The 22,591-nt window shown below is 39.4% G+C and overlaps 2 protein-coding genes across 6 annotated transcripts in view; one reads left to right on the top strand and one right to left on the bottom strand.

Moving 5' to 3' along the window:
• The window catches only part of LOC146515082 (pleckstrin homology domain-containing family A member 7-like), a 132,969-nt gene extending 120,548 nt beyond the window's left edge, over window positions 1-12,421 (top strand). For 2 of the 5 annotated variants that reach the window (XM_085164938.1, XM_085164937.1), the window contains 12 exons: window positions 95-196; window positions 2,399-2,510; window positions 2,984-3,114; window positions 3,255-3,449; window positions 3,602-3,698; window positions 4,438-4,529; window positions 5,368-5,631; window positions 8,591-8,764; window positions 8,997-9,130; window positions 10,032-10,165; window positions 10,579-10,600; window positions 11,887-12,421. In XM_085164938.1, the coding sequence (XP_085021064.1) occupies window positions 95-196; window positions 2,399-2,510; window positions 2,984-3,114; window positions 3,255-3,449; window positions 3,602-3,698; window positions 4,438-4,529; window positions 5,368-5,631; window positions 8,591-8,764; window positions 8,997-9,130; window positions 10,032-10,165; window positions 10,579-10,600; window positions 11,887-11,950 (1,521 nt within the window). In that variant the 3' untranslated portion in view covers window positions 11,951-12,421. Of the gene's footprint in view, window positions 1-94; window positions 197-2,398; window positions 2,511-2,983; window positions 3,115-3,254; window positions 3,450-3,601; window positions 3,699-4,437; window positions 4,530-5,367; window positions 5,632-8,590; window positions 8,765-8,996; window positions 9,131-10,031; window positions 10,166-10,578; window positions 11,827-11,886 lie in introns of those variants that run through there. The other 3 variants (XM_085164936.1, XM_085164939.1, XM_085164940.1) reach the window with 3 other exon arrangements.
• A 4,830-nt stretch (window positions 12,422-17,251) lies between these two features.
• On the bottom strand, window positions 17,252-20,612 carry c7h11orf58 (chromosome 7 C11orf58 homolog). Its single transcript, XM_085164941.1, has 5 exons — window positions 20,423-20,612; window positions 19,265-19,348; window positions 19,070-19,130; window positions 18,751-18,860; window positions 17,252-17,806 (listed from the first exon to the last, which is right to left on the bottom strand). Exons 1-5 carry the CDS (start codon window positions 20,474-20,476, stop codon window positions 17,582-17,584), a joined length of 534 nt encoding a protein of 177 aa, XP_085021067.1. The 5' UTR covers window positions 20,477-20,612; the 3' UTR covers window positions 17,252-17,581.
• Window positions 20,613-22,591: the final 1,979 nt, after the last annotated feature.

Below are 22,591 nucleotides of genomic sequence, written 5' to 3'. Positions count from 1 at the left end.
AACCTCCCTACAGGCACAAATAAGAGAACCTGAACCTGTTTACTGTGGGACTATGTATTAAGTCTTTCTGCATGTGTGTGTTTGTTTAATGCAGGAGATGGCACATGCCTGGGAGGAGTACAGCAGGCTTGAGAATTCAGTGGAGCAGTTGAGGCTAGCACTGCAGGCACAAATGAACCACAGCGCCACCTCTCAGGTAAAATGTGTTACTGCGTGTTAGAGCGGAGCCAATCTAGTTCTGGATTTTCAGTTAAAACAGGCATTTACTCATAGCCTGGATTTTATATGGCGCTTCTTTGTTTTTGAAGACTATTTTTTTTTTTTTTTTTTTTTTTTTTTTGTATTTTGTCATCACTATATTACTTGAGTGCAGACTCTCACCCTCGGAATAAAATAAAAACATTGCATCAGCAATTTTAGAATTGCAGCAATTTTTACATAGTGTGTGTCCCTCTGCGTAAAAATAGTTTAATAATATGCTCAAACATAAGTGAACAACTGAAGAGCAAGCAGTTTCATGGCCGGGTGTGGCCTGTTTAATAGTCTTTCTTTTTAGTATTAATCAATAGGTCAGTTGTGATCTAGAGAATTGTTGATGCAAGTAGAAGAGGGCATCATTCGCCTGAAAAATCACCAGTTGGTAAATTCTTACAAGGGAATGCACAGACAAACACAACACCACCAAAAGACCTGCAAAATCAAATAGAGAGCTAAAGTGGAAGACAGTAGAACATTTTCCTTGGTAATAAAAAAAAAAAAAGCCCTTTACTAGATGTAGCCAAGTAAGAAGAGCCCTTGAGGAGATGCATATATGTACTAGAGATGGACCGATCCGATATTAGTATCAGTATCGGTCCGATACTGACCTAAATTACTGGATCGGATATCAGAGAGAAATAAAAAATGTAATCCCATCCATTAAATATCAAAAAAGCACCTCACAAAACTTGCGACATGGCATAACTCGGCTCATAACCGTCGCATGTCGGAGCAGTATGCATCACGTGATAGAGCAGCTGTGGCGTGCGAGACCTGTCGGCGGTCTGGTTGAGCATTTGGAGCCTCGCTACAAAACCGGCATTTCATCTCCGAGGAAGTTATCTCAGAGAGAAGTAAAGCAAGTGTGTAAGTTCATCTCTGAATGTTTGTAAAGCATTCCAGCGTTAAGCTTAACAACCGATATATGGAGCGACTGCCTCTCTCTCCCTCTCCTGTTGCTACTTCAATCATGAAACTGATCAATGATCAGCTGATCGGCTTTTCTGTGCGAGTCTCTCTTGTTTATTCGCGCCAGAAAGAGGAAACCAGCGGCTGAACAACAGCAGCACATTTAACCTTGATAAGCTGTTGTTAGAATTTATTTCATATTACTTTCTACACCAGGATCTTTTTCTGCGTAGCTGACGGCTGGTAACTGTGCAGGGCGGATCTAGTAAAGTTTAGCCAGGGGGGCCGATAGGGCATGAACAGGGAAAAGGGGGCACAAAGACATACTTTTCTTTCTTATTCTCATTTAAAATGTCGAGCTTTTAATAATTAATTATCTGAATCTTACACCCAAAGTTTTAATCTGATGTAAAATGTATAGAAGTCCATTACTGTATATAGTAACTGTTAAGTCTAATATACCCTAGTAAGCTATAGTACTTTTTCCTTTGGGAAGGTACCATCTGTGCAGTCTGCAATTCTGTTGAAAAAAGATGTTGAATCTATTTAATTATTCTTGAAAATTAATTGATTTGCAACCCTATTAGTTAGGTTGCTTAATATTTCTGCTAAGTACTCTTTAAAATACCAGAATAGGGAGGATGGAGCAGGTTTAAGTTTATTAGATTGATCAGTATTGCTAAACTATGAAATATTTTGGGTGCAGTGTATTTTTTGCATACAGGTATAACAGAATAGCTTTAGAGTTGTTGTTTTTTTAAACTTGAGTTTGAACTTATACAAAATGCAGCAAGATATAAAAAAAAATATTTTATTTATTAAAAAACACACTATATTGGATTCATATCTGGCCGATATCCAAATTTATGATGTTGGTATCGGACATAAAAAAAGTGGTATCGTGCCATCTCTAATATGTACACATGTCATATGTATGAGCAAGAAACTTTCAAGAACAGAAATATACCCTTTTATTTTTCTTTGAAGTGCTGGGGCACCGGTTCAACATTTACTGGTTTTAGACATTTATAAAACTACAAGAAGTAGCTCATCTCATTCGTTTATTTTCCAGTCCAGTGCAAATTAGAAGGAAAACATCCCAACAATGACCTAACTACAGTTATAGGCCCGATTTTGTAAATGAAGATGAGGCCAAAATGAAACCACATCAAATATGAGGTGAACTGAGTCAGATTCCTTCTGCTGATTTTGTCTTTATGTTGTTATACAGCAAGAGAAAGCTGAGATGAAGCGCGAGCTGTGGAGGATTGAAGATGTGATGGCCGGACTGAGTGCCAGCAAAGCCAACTACAAGATTACCATTGACTCTGTCCAGAACCCAGGTAGAGAGCCCAAAACCAGAGCACTCAGTGCAGGGACTGGTAATGATAACCAGATGGGAAGAGAGTCATTAACCCTGGAGAACCCATGGGGTCAAATTTGACCCCATGGTTTCCCTAGTAAACCAATGGGGTCTGAGGGTTCTCCAGGGTTAAGATCGTACAAAGGCCTTGATCTCAACACACCTTGTAGGTGTATAGCTAAAAATGGCCACATGGTCTGGTATTTAGTATTTTATATTCTGTGCATATTGTGCTGTAATTACTATTACAGTGAGTCTGACTATGTCACTGACTTTCACTCCCTGTTCTTCTGCTTTCCAGTCAAACTTGGATTGAAACTGTATTTCTCTTACTCCTTCTCTCAGTGTAAATGAATAAGAAATTCTTCCTGTGCCTGGGTGTAAACCTCAGTGTAAAACGTCTTATATTTAAAATCTAAATTCTGATTTCTCTGCATTCACACATCCCACCAGAGAGGAAATTAGTGCCTTCAGTGTCAGAACCAGCAGTGCCTTCTCCCAGTGCAGAGATCCAGCCTCCTCCTCGCAGCTCCATCCCAAACATCCACTCTTATACTTTGCCTCACAGCACTGTGCCAAAGTGGGTGAGTGCCACAGCTCTGCTGGTAAAAACGTCAGAGTCAGCTGAAAGTTAACTTTCACGAAGTTGCTGGATTTAGTCTATTTTACAAATGAAATGTTATCAGCAAAATAACTGTGCTTTCTTGTCCTCGTTGCTGCACAGGCAGAGGATAGTGCCCCACCCAGGCCACCACTGCCTCGCCAGTACGACTATGAGGATATACCTCCTGTGGTTCCGCCCCTCCCCAAAGAGGCCTCAGTTATCCGCCACACATCGGTGCGTGGGCTGAAGCGCCAGTCAGATGAGAGGAAGAAGGACAGAGAAAGTGGGCAATATGTTGTCAATGGAGACTATAAGGTACGCCGCCATTTACTCCCTGTTGTTGTGTTAATTCTCTGTGTGTATTTTCTCTACAGGTTAGGTCAGTTAAACATCTCATTTTATATTGTTCGCTGCAGCCAAAGAAGTCTATCCAGTCCAACTTCCTGTTTAATCTTTTCTGGTTTCAGACTGACTTGCGTTCATACCTGAGTGAACCAGAGCTGCCAGGAGTAAACCACCACAACATTGGGTCTGACACTGACTATCAGTATTTCTCAAGTAAAGGTATCTGAAAAGTAATGTGTAAATGATGTATGGTATCTGACTGGAAAAGGTTTCCTGTTGAACTTGATTACACAATTTTAAAGCAGCCAGTGATTTCCCATCAGCATTGTGTAGTCTAGTTACAGTATATTTTAAATACCATAAAAAGTCCTGGCTACATACATATTTAAAAATACAGAATAGAGTTGTGTTATGATGGGATGGAGATGTAAAAGATGGAGGTGTAATCATAAAAAGATTAAAAGAGAAAGTGTGTAGTGGAAAATACGTATTTTAATAAGAAACTAAGATGAAGTCTCTTTAGACTTGAGTATTCATCAGTTAAAATTTGAAACATGCTCTTATTAAATGGTACTTACACAGGGCTTTTCTACTCTGACTACTCAAAGCTGCTTATCTCGCCAATAAGCCTTCCTTTAGTTATAGAATTGTCATTTGGAGGCTGATGTTTGACAGTGGATGATTATCTGGAATTTAATTAACATTTTTAAAATCTAAAATGTAACATTTTTTAAAATAAAGAATCTGATTTTGTAAACAGTTTTTACGTTTGGCAATTACATGAAGGCATCTTTTAATATTGATTCTTTTTATAACACCTGACCCCTCAGACAGCACAACATTCAGCACAACATCTGTATATTTATTCAAGTCCATATTCCTAGTACATATTCCATTAGAGATTTCAATGTTTTCATTAAATTAATTTACTGCTCTTGTTATTTTCTTGGTCTGTCAGGCTCCTCCTCTCGACAGAACCAGTCCAACTCATCTCATCTCATCGCATCCTACGTCACCCTAAGGAGAGGACTTGGGAGCTCTGCAGCAAAGGTGAGTAAAGACAATAAACTGTACAAACTCAGGGTTTGTCTGTTTTTAAAAGCCTGTTTTAATCTTATGTTCAATTACGTGTTTGTTTTTGGTTTTTAATATGATATGTTTGCAAACTGACACCGCTGAAAAATCTCTCACTACAACTTTCTCCCAGTTTTGTCACTCGGTTTGTGGACCATCTGTGTGAGCAGTAGAAACAGATTTTTTGCATCTGTATCCAGGCAAATTGATTTTTCTTTTGCATTTACTACCTGCTATTTTACTGTTCTGTTTGGTTTTATGTCCATTTTGTTTCCTGCCACTTTTAATCTGTCTTATTGGCTGAGTCCAGATCTTCGAATGTGTCCAGTCTAACTGATATATTTGGCAGTGTGGATGAAAAAAAGCTTTCTTGATTAGGTCCAGTTAGCACCGTGTGAGGACTAATGATTAGCCAGTCAATGATTCTGGTGGGATAGAAACCACTGTAAAGCTGTAAGATGGATATTTTAAAGAGCCAGTGTTTGCTTTCTTTCAGCAGCTGTCAGCCATGGCTACAGTTTTTACTTTGCTCTACTTCACTCTTACAATCTCAATAAAAAGCAGCATGTTGGCATGGCTATGCATCTAATTGGCTTCATAGTAAAGTGGATAGTTGATCTGTAATGATTGGTTAGGGTGGAACTGTATCCTCTCCCAAGTGGAAACTGTTAGAGTGGACATGTGGTCTGAGTGAAGATAGAAACTGGGATTTAAGGGTGAGAATTCAGCCTTCTTCTCTTATAGCACTAACCAAACATCCCCATGTCATACCAAAGCTTTCCTTGTTCTGTTTTTTCCTGCCTTTACTCACTAGGAAAGACCTAAGAGTGCCTTGGAGTGTCTGTCATCAACTTCCGAAGTCCTGCAGCCCTCGAGCAGCCAGGCCAGAGGCCGAATGACTGCGGAGGAGCAGCTGGAACGAATGAAGCGCCACCAGAAAGCGTTAGTTCGGGAGCGCAAGAGGAACCTCAGCCAGGGCGAGCGTTCCAGCACGGGCCTGTCTGCCTCCAGCGTCACCGCCCAACGCTCGTCGTCCTCCTCAAGGCTGCCCTCGAGCACCTCCGACCCTCCAGCCTCCGTACGTTACTCCCAACCCCGCAGCAGCAGCAGGCACAGGGAGCACCACCTCCACCACCAGAGCTGCTATGCCACGCTCCCACCCCCAACCACATAATATACTAGTGGAAATGCTAACACACTAGCACTGCCTGCCTTGTGTAACCACTAGCCACTGATGGTAGCCAAAAACACTAACAAGCTAAAGGGCGGGACTGACTACAGCTGGCTAGCTAGCGTGGATAATACTTTAAGGAGAGTTGGAGAGAAAAGGAGCACAGGGGATTGTGGGTAATGCTTGGCTAGTTTCAGACCAGAAAAAAAAGATGCCCTGTCTATTTTATTTTATTATTTAAAGGTTCAGGTGAAAGTGAACTTTATTTCCACTGCTCCTTGGTGGGACCTCACTGACACAGTTCTGAATGTAAATCCATTGAGAAGAGGAGTGAGCTGAAGGCATCAATCCGCCTTCCTGTCTCAGTTTTAGTCACCACAAAGTAGAGAAAAGAATCCATTTATGTACATCTACATACTGTGTACTTGTACACTTTTATTTATTTACTGAGTGATATTTTCAGTATACAGCTGTACAGTTATATTTTGTAGAGATTTGGTATTTAGAGCTTATAAAAGAGTGAGGGAAAATGTCAGAAAAAGAAAATATACATTTTCAGGTTGATGAAATGAAGACAGATGCATTGCTACAAAAAAAAATCATGATCCCACCTCCCTGCTTTCTTTTCTTCAATCAAAATCCAAGTGCCTTGTTATGTTGACGATCTTTTTTGCCTTTGTCCTAAATGTACCTCCTTAATCACCATTTTAGCTAATCATGGTGTGTTTACAGCATCATAGAATCATAGATTATGTGCAATAGCAGAGTTTAGTCAGGAAGTTGTGGGGACATTGTTGGTTTTTATCCCTAAAGGAAAACTTTGACATTTGACACTTAGATTAAATCTAGCTTACAGCTAGCTGTGCCCCTTGGTCTCAGTGAAGAATACCGTAGATGCTAATGTGCTTGGATGGAAAAAAAATAATGAAGCTTAAAATGTCAAAGTCTTCCAGTAAGGTTACATGACACACGATAACTGCCGTACTGGTGTTATGATAGCAGACTAACCAAATGTTTACTACATTTCCCATAAACCCTTGAAATCAAATTTTCCTATAACAGTAAGCAATACATAGCTTGTCACCTTCTGCTAATCATTTTCACCCATTTCAGTGCACATGATGATGATAATAATGATATCGATAACAATAATGATAATGCCAGACTATATTTTATTTTTATGTACTTCACCAGCATTAGACATGTTTATTTATACATCATTTTTTAACTACATAATTACTTTTTAGCTTTTGACTGTGTTTCATAATTACACTGACATATTTAATGTTGGAAAAGAAAGATGGCCTGTTTTGTTTTTTTATAGAGCATAATAATACATGACAGGATAAAGCAAATGGGCTGAAATGCAATTGTGTGATGAATGTGTGAACAAAAAGTGGACAACTTTGTCACAGGAGATCTGTGGGAAAATTAAAATTTTTTTAGTGATCTGAGGCATTAATGTCCTTAAGAGAGAAAAATAAAAGAAATTTGTCTTTATCAGATTTACAAAGATGTATTAAAGAGAAATTCATCAATCATTTTTACTCCATGTATTGTTGACACATTTCCTGCTAACATTTGAAACAAATAACCCCTGTTATTGTTTTTCTAGTTATGTTCCTTCGAATGGCACAGCTGTACACTCCTTGTTTTCAGTCAGATATTCACCCCGAAAGCTCTTCTGCCATATTGTCTTTATCTTTTCACACCTACATAAAGCCTATCAGATCAAAGTGTGGAGTAGTAACACGAGGATGCTCAGTTGGAGAGTAGAAATATAGTAGAGAACTTAAAGAAGTGAATTGCTAATCGCCACCTAATTCTGTGTAATCGAGAAGCAGTGCACAACTCTTTCCCCTTTTCTTTTCTATCATGTAGAGATTTGCACTTGACAATAAAGAGTTTCTTGCTTCTGAATCTGTTCTTCGCTGTGTTCTTCCTAATCCGGTGGGGGTTTGCCTGCATGGTCTTCTCTTTTTATCTCTGTCCTTCTGTGTGCGATTGATTCTCCCGAGCACAACAAGGCATGGGATGCAGTGTTTCTCAGAGCATGTGAAAGCACCAGCAGCTCAGACCCTGCTGCAGGCTACTGGAGTGGGAAGGATGCATGCATGGCTTTGATGCTCCTTGGATGATTACTCTCAAGTACCTCTCACCACACACACACACACACACACACACAAAGAAGAAAGGGCAGATCCAGAAACACATACGAATCATTTGGCTGTCTTGTAGTTGCTTGTGGTTACAATACTAAGAACAGTCTTTTCAAATTCTTGGGTGAACTTGCTGTAATTACTCCTGGTTACAGGAGTGATGTGTTTATGTTTGCCTCTCTCTGTCTGGACCACAGCTTAATGCAGTAACATTACACATGCACGCAGGTAGAGTTTCTTTGTGTAGTCAGCCTTATCCTGCACAATATTTTTATTTTTATTTTGTTGTGGAACCAGTACTTTTAGCAGTGTTGCTTAAAAACATGTTTCAGTGACCAAGATATTTAATTTATTGTTAATTAATTTATACATTTTTGTACTTTTAAAAATTTTAATCTGTCGAGTTACTTTTTTACTAATGCCTTCATCTCTGAAAAAAACCATTACAGCCTAAAAGAACTTCTAATACGTACAACAGCTGATGCTTTAACTTTAATCTTGCAGTTACTGCAGGAAATCTGACCTGGAATCATTATTTATAAACACTGTGTACATCAGATTTGGCTAATCTGTAATTCTGATAATAATGATTCAAGATTCTTAACTAAATGATTCAAGATTCTATTAATGATAAGAATAGCCCCCCCCCCCCCCCCCCCCCCTCCACAGTGTGGTAAGGTTTTAATTCTGACTCATCCCCCTTGCAGGTGTTTGACTGGCAGGAGGAGCGACCTGTGGCAGAAGGTCAAAGCGATGAAGGGTGGAATCCAGTCAAAGAGAGGGGCAGGATCCAGTCAGATGAGTGGGTGACAGTAACAGCTACACGCATAAGAGAGGTGGATGTGGAACCTCTCGACTATGACCTGGATATCAGCCGAGAGGTACACACACATGTGACTTCAGTTAGAAGCAGCTCATTGAGAAAGTCGCAGCATCACTAATACAGAGGTTTCTTCCTGTCAAAGAGCAAGTTTGAGGCTTGGTCCTGAAACTGGCCTGACATGATTTTTGCTGTGATTTGGTGTTTAATGAAAGAAAAATTCATTTGAAAAAAAATCTCTACCTTCAAACCACAGACCAATGTGTGTGACTAACTGTTTGCCCAACATGCAGCTGTCCAAACCAGAAAAAGTTCTCATCCCTGAGCGCTACATTGAGTCTGACACCGATGAGCCTCTTAGTCCAGAGGAGCTGGAGGAACGTGCCCGTCGGGCTGAGCGAATCAAGACCCTGCTGGCCAAATCCAGGTAGATGGTGCTCATAACGAAGTTACACCAGTTGAAGGAATTTAGGGGTAAAGATGTAGTTTTTTTGCACTTGGATATATACCAGGTGGGAGGTAAGGCCTTAGTGGTAATACATCAGATACCTTAACACTTGTTTGTGTGTCATATCACATGCGTGTCATTCTGTCTGTAAATATGGTAGAAGGAAAGGTTCAGTGTAGTTAGGGGAGCAGAGTGGGGTCAACAATCCACTGAAATTATCCTTAGGTCTTCAAAGTCAACTTAATGTTTTATTGGTTGACAAAAAGCTTTTTAACTTAGAAACTATGATTCTTAAAAGTGTGCTGTGTATTATCAACACATAGAAAGTACTGTATAAAGATTTTAAATACATCATATTTTATATCTCACCTCTCCTTCAAGGTCAAATAAGGTCAAACTTTCATAAAATGGCTTTTATCTTAAAAACTATAATTAAAATTCTGCTGCCTTTGTTTGTGTTGGCAACATGTAGGAAATGATACTGGTTTATGGGGACTGTAAATATCACATTAGAGTTTACATCCAAATATCATATCACATTTGACCTCTAACCTCTTTTACGTTTCATGTCTGCCTTTCTTTTAACTGGACCCCAAAATGCATAACATCTTTTAAGAAAGTACTGTCAAAGGAAAGAGAATGAATCCAATAAAAAATAAGGTTTGTGCTCTCTGAGTGCTTGTTATTAATAATCCCACAAACATTATACTTATTTAAAAGGGAAATTAAGTACTGTAAATGTACCAAATATCTCCTGTGTGCTTTCTGAATAATTTCCATAACTGTTTTCATGGTCGATGGGTCCATAAAGCTTCTTAGTTCAAGTGTGCTGTTCAAATCAACGCTATATAGTCAGTCCCGTTTGTGTCCTTTTATGCAGTGTCCAGAACATACAGCCATCTGCACCACTGGACTTCACTGAGCTGGATTCAGCTCTGCAGCAGCAGGAGAGGATCATGAATGTGTCCCAGATGCTGGCTTCAGAGGCCTCACGCAAGAGCAAGCTTGTTGCAGGTTAGTTAGACAAACATCCACAGCAAAGTTTTTCTCGACTGCACTTCTGAGCCTTCATGAACACATTTTAAATACCTTAACTTTTACTCGAAGCGCAAGTCATGCCTAAAATGAGACCACTGCAAAGTAAAGGCCAACCAGAAAGTCCTTGCTTTGCTGAACTATCCAATAAACCTCAGTTATCAAATGTGAACCTGATAACAATTCTCACAGAAAGTACAAAACAAAATCATTTTTCTCGAGTCTCTCATCTGATTTCGTTTTTGGCTGCCACTGTAGTTGCCTATGGTTACAATCAATTCTTGTTTTACCCATGGTTTAGTGGTAGTGGTAGACTTTTAGCAGGAAAAATCTTAGATCGACATCTCAGTCTGGCAAAGTGTGATTTTTTTTTCATTGTCCCTGGTGTGTAGGGACTGAAAGACTGGAGAGCTGGTGAGCATATCTGGTCCGGGTACACCTGCCCTGACCTTCAGTTCATGTTGTGTGAATTTATTGTGTCTGTTGTGTGTATGTCTGAGTATATGTTGTTTTGTCAGGGTAAGGAATGTGCACAGATTGGTGACAAAAGTTCTTGGGGTTTTTAAAAATATTTTTCTCTCCATTTAATATTTTTTCCCTAGAACATCTGTGGACAGTCCTGGTTTCTTTATTTCCGGGTGATATTCTATCCAAAGAGCCCCAGGAAGCAGGTTTCACATTGATATATTTGACTTCTATAATAAAATGTGTCTACTAACCAAAATAAAATGACCCATTTTGAGCCTAAAAAAAGCCACCGTAGCCCCAATGAACTCAAAGCTTGGATTTCCCTTTAACACAGTGAGAGCTCAGTGACAGCTGCTGACAAAACATGGCTCATAATTTATAAGTTATTCATAATTTATTGTAAATTTCTTGGCTGAATCCTCCTTTTAACTTTGAACTCTGCTGGAGTGAAGGGAAGCAAGCAGTTCATTAGAAATTCAAGGGAAATTTTTCCAGAAGACCAATTCGGTGTTCAGTTGGAGCTCATCTCTAGTCAAAATCCGACTTTGTGAAACCTGCCAGATATTCCCCATCGGGAGTCATTTCAAATGAAGTGGAGATGCTGCTTTGGTGAAACCATTGTTTCCTTTCTGATTCCAGTGGTGTTTTGGTACAGGTGGGCTGTTGATATTTAAATGCAGTTGATTGAACTGTTTGACCTGCATCAAACAGTTTTATCAAATGATGTCTTTTGTTTGGTTTTATGTTCAAAGTAATGCTGATAGGCACCTGATTCAGGGCTCCTCCACGTATGCATAAACTGTTTACAAGGGACATATTTTTTGAGGGGAAAATAATCCTACATCTTGTTTGCTGGAAATATGTTTGTATTCTGCACAGAATAATCTGCTGTGTAGACCTTAGGGTGTTCCTGTGGCCTATTGCACTGGGACATTGGAGACTTTGGGTTGTGAGGGTAGCTGGGTGGGTCCTCTGTGAATTGAGCATATTCAGGTGCCTCCCACTGACACTCAGATTGGGATTTAGGAAGTGTTGATGTTGGGTCAGCACCTTTGGTTGTTTTGCGTAATCTTTGAAATGTTCCTGAACAGTTTTGTGGATTTATCACTGTTAAAATCTGTCAGTGTTTATATATATATATATATATATATATATATATGTGTGTTGTGGTAATAAAATATGAGTGCAGTAAAATCTACTGATGAAACAACTTTTTTTTCTCTTTCCTCCAGCAAGAGCTACTGCAGACCACTGATCCACAGGAACGACCGGTGCAACAAAACGGAGTCTTTGTGAAAGGAGCTTGAACTGGAAGGATCTAATCATTGGAAGTGGACTAATTTACATATAACAAATCCTTTTTTTAATGATTGAGGACTAAACACATTTTTTCAAGAGTTTTTCATTCATATTTCTGAAGTGGTATCAGGTTTTCTTGCTTCTGCAATTACACTGCACATTTAAGTAATCATTTTTAACACAAGTTAGTTGCTTTTTTAAACTCTACATTTACTTATCTGTACTGTTGACATGAAATGAAGTTTTAGCTGGATTTAATTTCAGCTGGATTTCAGTTTTAAATTGCAGCGAGATCACTTTGACCATTATTTATTGCAGCGTTTAGCTTCATGGGCTTCGTATACTTTCCCAGCACTGTCACTCGATGATCCAGAACCCATCAGTCATCACAAAAGCATTAAAAAATAATACAGTTTAACACATTAAAAGAAGTTATTACAATAAATTAAAAGATTAAGATTGAAAATGTTTACTTGTCTTTTTTTTTTTCATTTTTAAAAAGTATTATTTTCTGGATATATATTCATCAACTTAAGTTGAATAAAGCATATTAGAGAATACATATAAACATAATCTAATTTATTTTCCAACAATATTAAGCCTTCGTGGCAGATGGGCGCCCCTCGCTGAGCCTGGTTCTGCTTGGAGGTTTCTTCCTGTTAATAGGGAGTTTTTCCTTCCCACTGTTGCCAAATGCTTGCTCACAGGGTGTCATATGATTGTTGTGGTTTTCTCTGTATTACTGTAGCGTCTTTCCCTTACAAACTTAAGGCTTTGGCCTGTTTTTACACTACATAAATAAAATTGAATTGCTTGGTGAATAGTGCAGTAGACCAGGACTCTAAGACCAGACAAGCCAACCTGAGCACTGCCTGGATTGACTAAAAAAACCTTACGACTCACTACCCCACACATGGATACTGGAGTGCTTGGCACTGTAAAAGGCTAATAGTATGCCAATAACATTCATCAGGAACTTTCTGGGACTGTGGGAGACCAACTCCAAGGCAATCACAGAAGTTACTATGAAGTGCAGAATACACCAAGGTGATGCACTGTCCCTACTGTTCTGCACAGGTCTCAACCCCTGAAACTAGCTCGTCACTAAAAGTGGATATGGATATAGATTCAGAAGTGGAAGGACCATCAGACACTTTCTGTACATGGATGACATCAAGCTGCATTCCAGGGAGACATAAACTCACTGATCTATATCACAAGCTTCTATAGTGAGGACATCAGAATCTAATTTGGACTGAATAAGTGTAGACAAATTGTTGCAAAGGGAGGGAAGGTAATGCGGAATGAATGCATGCTAGAAGGGAGTATACCAGATATACAGGACAGCTACAGGTACCTGAGTATCCCACAGGCCAACAGGAATTATAATGAAGATGCATGAAGGTCAGCCACAGCCACATATCTCCAGAAGGTAAGTCAGTTGCTGGGAAGCCAGCTCAATGGTAGGAACGAGATCCAAACCATCTGTGCAGCCCTACCAGTCATCAGATACTAGCTGGAATAATAAGCTGGCCACATGACGAGATGGATGCCACTGATGCCAAGATATGATAACTCCGACAATGCACAGAACTCCAGCACCCTGAGGCTCTAAGAGCAACAGAAAGAGGGAATATGTGGTGAGTGTCAGAGTCACAATACAAGATGAAACGGAGCATCTACGAATACATCAGAAAGATGAGCTGCAGACAGATGGTGATAAGGAACAAGAGGAGGAACTCTTGTGGAAGCCAAGCCCTGCATGGAAAGTACCATCGACAGACAGGAAGTGGGTGACATCGAGAAATGCTACCGGTGGCTAATAATTTATTTAAATGTAAATAAACTTAGCTCAAAAGTAAGGGGGGTTGTGCCCATGAAATATTTTCCGAATCTTCTCAGCCAAACCATTTATTCTGCTATTGACTCTTTTGGTGGGATGACTAAAGTCTGAAGCAACAAGACACATTGGTTTGTGGTTGACTGAATATGTAAAAATGACTCTACTGGTAATCTTTTAATCTGAAATGTATTTATTTTTTTCCTGAAGTATTCCCTCTGTGGACCCTTAAATCCTGGTACCTCATACAACACAGTCACCTAGAATGCAATTTGCAGTTGTGTGACTGGTGGTAATCCAGATGTGGACAGAGAGCAACAGGTTCCTCTCGAACAGATTTGTCAGAAGAACATCCACCAAAACTTGCTCTGAAATACAAGACCAGACAGTCCCCACTCACCTCCTCCATCACCGTGTGGTACGCTGGAGCCACTATCAGGGACAAACAGAGACTGCAGCGTGTTGTGCGCTCTGCTGAGAAGGTGATTGGCTGTAGACTCCCATCTCTGCAGGACCTGTACACCTCCAGGACACTGGGGCGTGCAGCTCAGATCTCAGCTGACCCTTCTCACCCTGGACACAGTCTGTTTGACCTGCTCCCCTCAGGCAGAAGGCTCCAGTCCATTCGCACCAGAACCTCTCGCCATAAGAACAGTTTCTTCCCCTCTGCTGTTGGACACATGAACAATAACCGTATGACTGTTCCCACCACTAACACATGACCCTACGCTGTGTTCACTGCATCATTCCATGTTTGGCACTGATCACCAGTGTTGGTCAAGTTACTTCCCCGAAAAAGTAATCCCGTTACTTTACTGATTACTTATTTTCAAAAGTAATTAATTACTCAGTTACTTAGTTACTTTTTAAAAACACGATTTACAACCTGAATAGGTGATAAAGCGATAGATCTTTCAGCCCAGTTCTACTTTTTCTACATAATCCATCATACAAAATGTAATCAAATGGAAAAGTTTAGTTTTAATCTTTTAACTTTATGCATCAAGCAAAAATTTAATTATATGCAACATTCTCTGACTGGAAGAAATTTGTTTAACATTTAAACCTATTTTCTGCACATTCCAGCACATAAAATATTTTTTTTTGTGTGTTAACATTCACTCTTTCAAATAGATGTACGTAAAATACAGCAGAAAATAAATAAAGTCAAAGACTAGCGGTCCTTTTGCTCTATTTTCACCTGTAAAGCAGGAATAGGGTAGGCGGAGGTTTACCCTGGTGCAGGTGTGTCGCAGCGGTCAGTGGAAGGATACGCGAGTTTCTCTGTGAGTTTCCCATTACGTTGTAGCAACTCGGTGCTTGCTTGGAGGTTTAGGGGGTTTTTTTTCGCTGTAAAAAGAAGTTTTCTTCCCACGCACAATGGACACTAATGTTTTTGTCACTTTTTATGGAATGAAACTTAAAGTAAGGTCAGTACTTCCACGCTTTAAACGCTGCATGCTCATACTCTCTCCCGCACTCGATATATTATCCATTGTTGATCTGCACACAGCTGTTGTCACAAACGTTGCCCTTGCTTACGTCACTGTCATGCGAAATTGTCGCAAAAAATCACGGTTTTAGTAACGCAGTAACGCAGCGTTCCTACGGGAAAGTAACGGTAATCTAATTACCGTTTTTGCAATAGTAATCCCTTACTTTACTCGTTACTTGAAAAAAGTAATCGGATTACCACCTGCACTCATGTATATATCTATCTACTTAGGCCTTTTAATTCTTATTTTTATTTTTATGTCTATTTAAGCGTTATATGACAGTATGTTTGCACTAAGTACCTCAGCAATTTCCTAATGTTGTAAACCTGCTCAACATTTGGCAATAAAACCCTTTCTGATTCTGATCCAGGCCATCAAATATCAGCACAAGTTTATTTGCCAAAATCTGAAATTCTTTTGTTTTGAGGAAGCTATAAGGAGTTGGATATCCTGGTTAACCCACCCCTCCGCCCATGCAAGAGCAAACTTTTACACAGAGAGTTTTTGCAATGCCTGCAAGTAAATATGTTTTCACCATCACATTTGTTCATCTTATGTCATCACTCTCCTTAATGCAGCCTCAATATGCCCGTCCTTGTGTTCACTATTAACCGTTTCACCAACTGCATGTGTGATGTACAGCTTGGTATACACTTTGTTAGAAATAGAGACCAGCTTTAACCTGATAGTCTTTTCTGTTTGGAGTCTACTTTAGCTGAGACTGGGTGAGAGGCACAGTACATTCTAGATAAATTTCCAGTTATGAGTCATCAATGAGTGGAAATTTTGACCTCTTGGTGGCAAAACTGCAAGAATCTCCTGTATCACCAGTGTATTTCCCTTGAGACTAACATTTTCCACCATCCAATTGGTTATTATCTATAACTGAATAATTACCATGCCATGAATTGAAGAAACACCCCGGTTAAGGTTTCATTAAAGGGCATTTACAGTTATAGGACTGTGCATGAAAATCACAGGAACCACGAAGATTTATTCATACAGAACACTGAGAAGGTATCTATATCAACTGACATGTTTCTCTATTTCATTTGGAAGAAACCATCATAAGATGGGTACACTGGTCCGTTTATGAAGAATGTGATTAGCAAGGATACTCAGGCAGCCTGTGCTGTTTTAAAGATGCTCAGTTGGTGCCAAGTCAATATTTCCAACACCATCACCCTGAACCACTGATACAAGGAAAGATGGATCCATACATCCATGCAGTGTGTGCCGAATTCTGACTCTACCATCCAGATCTCGCAACAGAAAGCAAGATTCATCCAGAAATCCTCCTTCTGTCATCCAACTTTGGTGAGCCCGTGCTAGAATGTAGCCTGTGCTTCCCGTTCTTAGCTGACAGGAGTGCCACACAGTGTGGTCTTCTGCTGCTGTAGCCCATCTGCTTCAAGGGAGGATTTGACATGTACCTCCAGAGATGCTCTACTGCATCCAGCACAAAACGTTATCGTAATAACTCTGCATTAGGACACAGGCCTGCACGTGGGCCTGAAAATCACAACCAGTATTTTCTACACCATTCTCTTCACTGATATTACGGACTTCTTTGCGATCCACTCTGACACCAAATTTCTTCACTTTTTAGTCACATTGTGACTTTTCATTCTTCCATAATAGATCAACCAAATCAAAAAAAAGAATGAAAATTTAAATCTTTACCCAAAATGGAAATTTTAAAGTTTTCTCAAATGAATTATTGGAAAACAAATACTTACTTCTGTTACTTTGTGGTAGACATTATGTGGTGCAGTTTTGCTGTTCAAGTTTTAATACTGATGCCCAAAACTGTTGATAGAAAAAAAATCGTGCTGAAGAGAGACGATATTTTGGTTTTACATTGAGACACTTAAAATGAGTGCAAAATTGACTTGGCTGCAGTTTTGAACAGAATGTTCAAAATTTATTTTTCAGTCCTATAAATCTCATATTCCACCACGGTTTTAACTGAAAATGATTTTTATTGGTTGTCAAGAAAACACAAAATTCTCCATTTGTATACCAATCAAAACGAATGCCAGGGAATCCTGTTTCGTTCAGCACAATTCATGGCAAATGCAGTGACTGTTAAAATGTCCAAACAAAATAAAAACTTGATCATGTGGTACTGCCACTCCGCCTGCAGACTTCATTCTTTGACGACATGCACACCAGAGTGTAGTCTAACGATTGGCTCTATGATGGATGACGGCCTACCGTTCAACATTTAACACCAAAACTTACAAACATAATATTACAAAAACTAATTCCTCCCTGCCGGTCTCATCAGCATTACGAGGATTTCACAAACGCTGCTTTGTAGTCGTGTTTCAGTTCCTCGTTCCTACTGTCCGGGCTGGTTTCAGACTCCTCTGAAGTTTTTTCTTCCGGCTCAGGATCGCTGCCTTTTTCCTGAGCTTCTGTGGGCTCTTTCTCACTGGTGGACTTCTCTGGCTCAGCTTCTTTTGTCTCTCCATCCACTGGTGGTGAAGGGATCAACTCTGGCTGGGTTTCAGACTGAGGATAAGAGAGCCAAAAGATGATTTACTTATAATTAGTATTAGTATGATATTACTTCTGTTCACATGGAAGCAGGTTGCCTGGTAACAAAATATCCTAAAAGTCCAGAGTGTAAACAGATGTGCCTGCAATTTGGCAGATATTTCTGCCAAATCAAAACCCCAAATTTCCATTAAAAAAACACTGTGATTGTCATCATGTTGCTGAAGTTTTGTCACAAATTATTATCAGCAATGCAATATGGATGCAAAATATGGTTTCCCAATTAAAATGGAGAGTTGTAGTTCAAAAACTTTAAATACAATTTAGGAATGTAAACATTTACATGAAAAGAAATACAGAGTTACCTCCAAATCTGTCAAATCTTAAAGTCTAAAGTATTTAAAGTATTACAATTTGGATGCTTGGTATCTTCATCAAGCTGCAGTTTTAAACCAAACATGAATGACAAATCATTTGATTTCATGTCACTTAAAAATGATTTGAGTCATCCAAAGCCTTGCCTGTTTTGTCATCTGAGATTCAGAAGAATAGCAAACTAACCAGTTTGAAACAAGATGCTTCTGATATGCAGCTGTATTGTATCTTAACACAGCTTACTACACCAGTCATCCACATCATAATAACCACTGACTACTGACGTGAATAACACTGAGCATCTCCTTCGAGTGCAAATTAGGGCTGGGACTCATTGGGTATTGGCACTGAAGTAATAACAGTAACATACTAACTGCATCCCTCTGTGGCTCTAAGGTTGGTTTCAATACGTTTTTATGCTTAGACAATGAAAAAAAGATATGTAGATTTTACAGGATGCGCACATGATAAATTAAAGGATTTAGCATAACATCCAGTTATAATTAAAAGTAAGTGTTCCTGGATCTACTGCACCTTTGTTTTCTGCCTTTTTTCTATATAGTCTAGCATGTATGACCCCTCACCTCACTGAAACCCAGACCACAATGTCTCCGGTTGCGTCCTGACAACTTCCCATCCATTCCCTGCTGGTACTGCAGCTCCAGCTGCTCATTGATCTTCTGATCTTCCTGACCTGCAGAGGAGACACCAGTCACAGCAGGCACAACCAGCCAGTACAGCTCTATCCAAGAATGGATAGACCTGTGCGGCGGATGTGTGGTAGCGAAGCCGATTTAATTGTTTTGGGCGTAAGGATGACACAGCATGTGTGAGAGGTGCAGGATGACAGTTTGCAAAAGCAGAGCAAATACCACATTTTCCAAAAATAAATAACAAGCTTACCACTGCGGAAGTGAGATGTTGACTTGTGGTCACCAATGACAAGACGCCCAGTGTGTTCTTTCTGTAAAACAGCAACAGTCCCACTTTACCTTAACTGTCACAACTTCAGGCAGTGAAGCATGAAGTAACAGGGCCTATTTTTACTTTGCTTTGGTCTGGGAGTCTCCAATGAAATGAATCAAAACACAAACAAACCTTGCCCGCGCCCATCAGCCGTAAAAACTTTTGCTTTCTCTCATCGCTTCCCAAATCAGCAGAGGCCCACTGTGTACCCCCATCCTGCAAAGGCAAACACTCATCATGTGGATGTTCAAACAAAAGCATCAAGAGCCAGACAGAATCAAAAACATGATTCTGATATCATTATCTTTAAAAAAAAAAAAAAAAGAAAAGAAAAGAAAAAAGAAAGATTATTTTGAAACAGTCATAAATGTTTCTGATCAGCAGGGCTGGACTTCCACTTTTCTGACCACACCTCAACTCACCTGATTTTTTTTGTTCATTAATTATGAGTTAAGTTGTGCATTATCTGCAATCCTGCTTTCAGTCCTGTTTTCATTAGTTTAGTTTATTAGCATGACGCCTGAAGCATTTCCTGTTGGTTGCAATTTAAGCCACTTTTCAAGAAAAGATGCAAAGCATTTGATGGCTGAGGTTGTTACTCATAGACAAACATGGCCTTATATCACTACAGCGTCATTATTTTGGGATTTTGCAGCTTTTTTATAAAATGCTCTTGCTGCACCACTGAGGTTCCTGTGAACCTAAACTCATCTCTGTTCACTCAGACATTTCTGTAACACGCTTTGTACCAGTGAAAGGGGAAATTCTAATGTTTCATTCTTTTAATTTTATATTCTATTATCGTCTCGTCTTTTGCATGTTTCATTTTTTAAAATTTATTTTTTGTAAGGGATTTATTCTGTAAAACAGCGCAATGTTGCATGTGTTATTTATCAATAATAGTAATTAAAATCGGGTTCAAATAGTGGTAATTTACACGTATCTCCATCGACAGCAATAAATGTGTCATAACTTCTTTTTTTTATATGCACAAAATGATAATTACTGACACCACAGTGACTTTAATATCTAAATAAAATACATAAGTAAATATTATCTTCTTACATTCGGGCCAAAACACAGAGAAAACATAGTAAATATTATATCGTAGTTCATGTAATATAGTTTTGAATCATCCTAAAAAGGGGAATGAGTTCAATAAACTTTCCTATTCTAACAATCACGCTTTGAATCCCAACGTTAGCAAACCTGCTACAGCGATGCTAGCCGTTCCCTGGTGGTTCGTAGCTCTCGCCCAGAGCTAGTTTCGTTTTTAAGCGTTTTACTCACTTGACTGGGAGACGCCGATCGTTTTGTTCCATGCCTGTCCTCTGGAGAGCTCATTGTGAACGAAAACTTTAGAAAATTATCGACAAAATATCATGCCACCTAGCAAAAGTTAGCAGGCTATGTCAACAATCCTGCTATCCCCACTTCCTGTGCAGTCTTCTTCGTTTGTGTTGCTGCTGGTTGTGTCGACTCTGTGCCGCCACACTGCGGAGAGTTCTCCTCACAACAAAAACTCGTCATCAAATCTACTTAGCGGTTATTTCATGGCCTCTCTCTCTCTCTCTCTCTCTCTCTCTCTCTCTCTCTCTCTCTCTGTTTAGATATAAACTTAGCACAAAAAGTGAGGCATTGTTGTAACAATGCTTCTTGACAATAAATCAAGAAGCATTGGTGATAGCACCTTAAATGCTATCATTTAAGGTGATATCACCTCTGTCAATTGTCATACACATTCACAACAGCCAGCCACTTCCTCCTCATGTTGGTCACCAGCTTGGTCACACTGCTGTGGTGTGGCATCCCATTCTTCAACTAGCATTTGTCACAAGTCAGCCAATGTGCTTGGTCACTCTGGAATAAACAGCACACCCAAACTGCTCCCACGAGTGTTCAGTAGGGTTGAGGTCAGGACTGTAGGCAGGTCATTCCATCTTCTTCACTTCCAAACTCTGGAGGTAGCCTCTGGTAAACCCTGCTCTGTGGGGACAAGTGTTGTCATCTTGGAGGATAGCATTTGGCCCAATACTGCAGAGATATGGTCTCTGCAGTATTGGGCCAAATGATTGCCTCTGGTTGCAGAATCTAATCTCAATATCTCTGCATTAAGATTGCCTCCTGTGATGACAAGCTTAGTTTTTCAAGTGAGGGACATGACGCCCTACACCATCACACTGCCTCCATCAAATGTTGTTATGAGCCTTGACCTGTAGAAGACTTCCTGCGGTTCCTAAGTGCTCACAGATTGAGGAAACGGTCTTTTTGTCATGTCATTTTCTTGGGATGCCCACTTGATGGCCTGTTTCTGTCATCCCTTCACCTTTAATCTGGAGATGGTACTAGGGCTCACTCTCTCTCTCTCTCTCTCTCTCTCTCTCTCTCTCTCCCCCCCCCCCCCCCCCCCCCCGAAGTTGGCAAGGTTTTCAGGGGCACAACCCACCTACTCAACTCTGCTGCTCAACCCACAAATGCAGTGGAAATGAACAGGCTTTCCAACTGCATTTGATTATTTAATGCCAAGGAACATTGAAATAATAACAATAATAATACCAATAATAATAATAATTTAAAAAATCCGCTCAACATAGTTTTTGTTGTATTATAATTACATTTGGACAAGCTGGACTTACCTCTGAAGTCAGAAATTAAATAAACATTCAAAAACTGGAACAATTTTTTCTATTCATCAATGAAAGTAAATACCTGTATTTTGGGATCTTAACAATAAATAAAACCCTCAACGTGTTCTGCTATTTTTCTGCTTTTTGAAATTTCAAACTTTGAAATTTCATGGACTACAACAGCAATAGCAATACCAAAACTATTTTGGTAGTTACCAATGCTGTTAGTTTTATGAACTCACACTGAGTGGTTTCTAACATATTTATGTTTTTTATCCGATTTGTCATTTCCCTTGGAATCTCGTTAAACTAAAGCTTGAAAGATATTTTATACCGTCACATATTTATATGTAGCTGTTTTCAAAGCCGCCTTTGTGGGGGCACGTTTGGTTTAAAATTAAGTTTAGGATGATGGACCTTCACTAAACCCGCCAAAAGGTGGCGCGAGAGTAAATATTATGAAGACCCAGCCCAGAGGCGCTCACACCTCTGACAGGACCTCACACTTCATTTTTGCGAAGGACAATCAACGAAGTATTAAACGGGAAACTCGTTCATGTAAATGGGCTTAAAACGCTGCATCCACCAATCTCATCCACCTCGTGTATTAATTTACATCAAATTTTTTTTTTCTTTAGGAAAATGAAGAATAGGCCGGATCCTGATTTACAGATTTCTTTTATTATTTAAAAAACAAAACAACTAAATACACACAAAAAAACACACACAAGCGAGAAGTATTAATATGCACAATTTGATGTTCAAATTGATTTTATATATAATATATCAAATAATGTATACATTGATTTTGAAAATATTATATATACATATA

Source organism: Neolamprologus multifasciatus, chromosome 7, assembly GCF_963576455.1.
Source record: "Neolamprologus multifasciatus chromosome 7, fNeoMul1.2, whole genome shotgun sequence".
NCBI classification, from domain to species: Eukaryota; Metazoa; Chordata; class Actinopteri; order Cichliformes; family Cichlidae; genus Neolamprologus; species Neolamprologus multifasciatus.
This window is presented reverse-complemented; position numbering and strand designations above follow the sequence as displayed.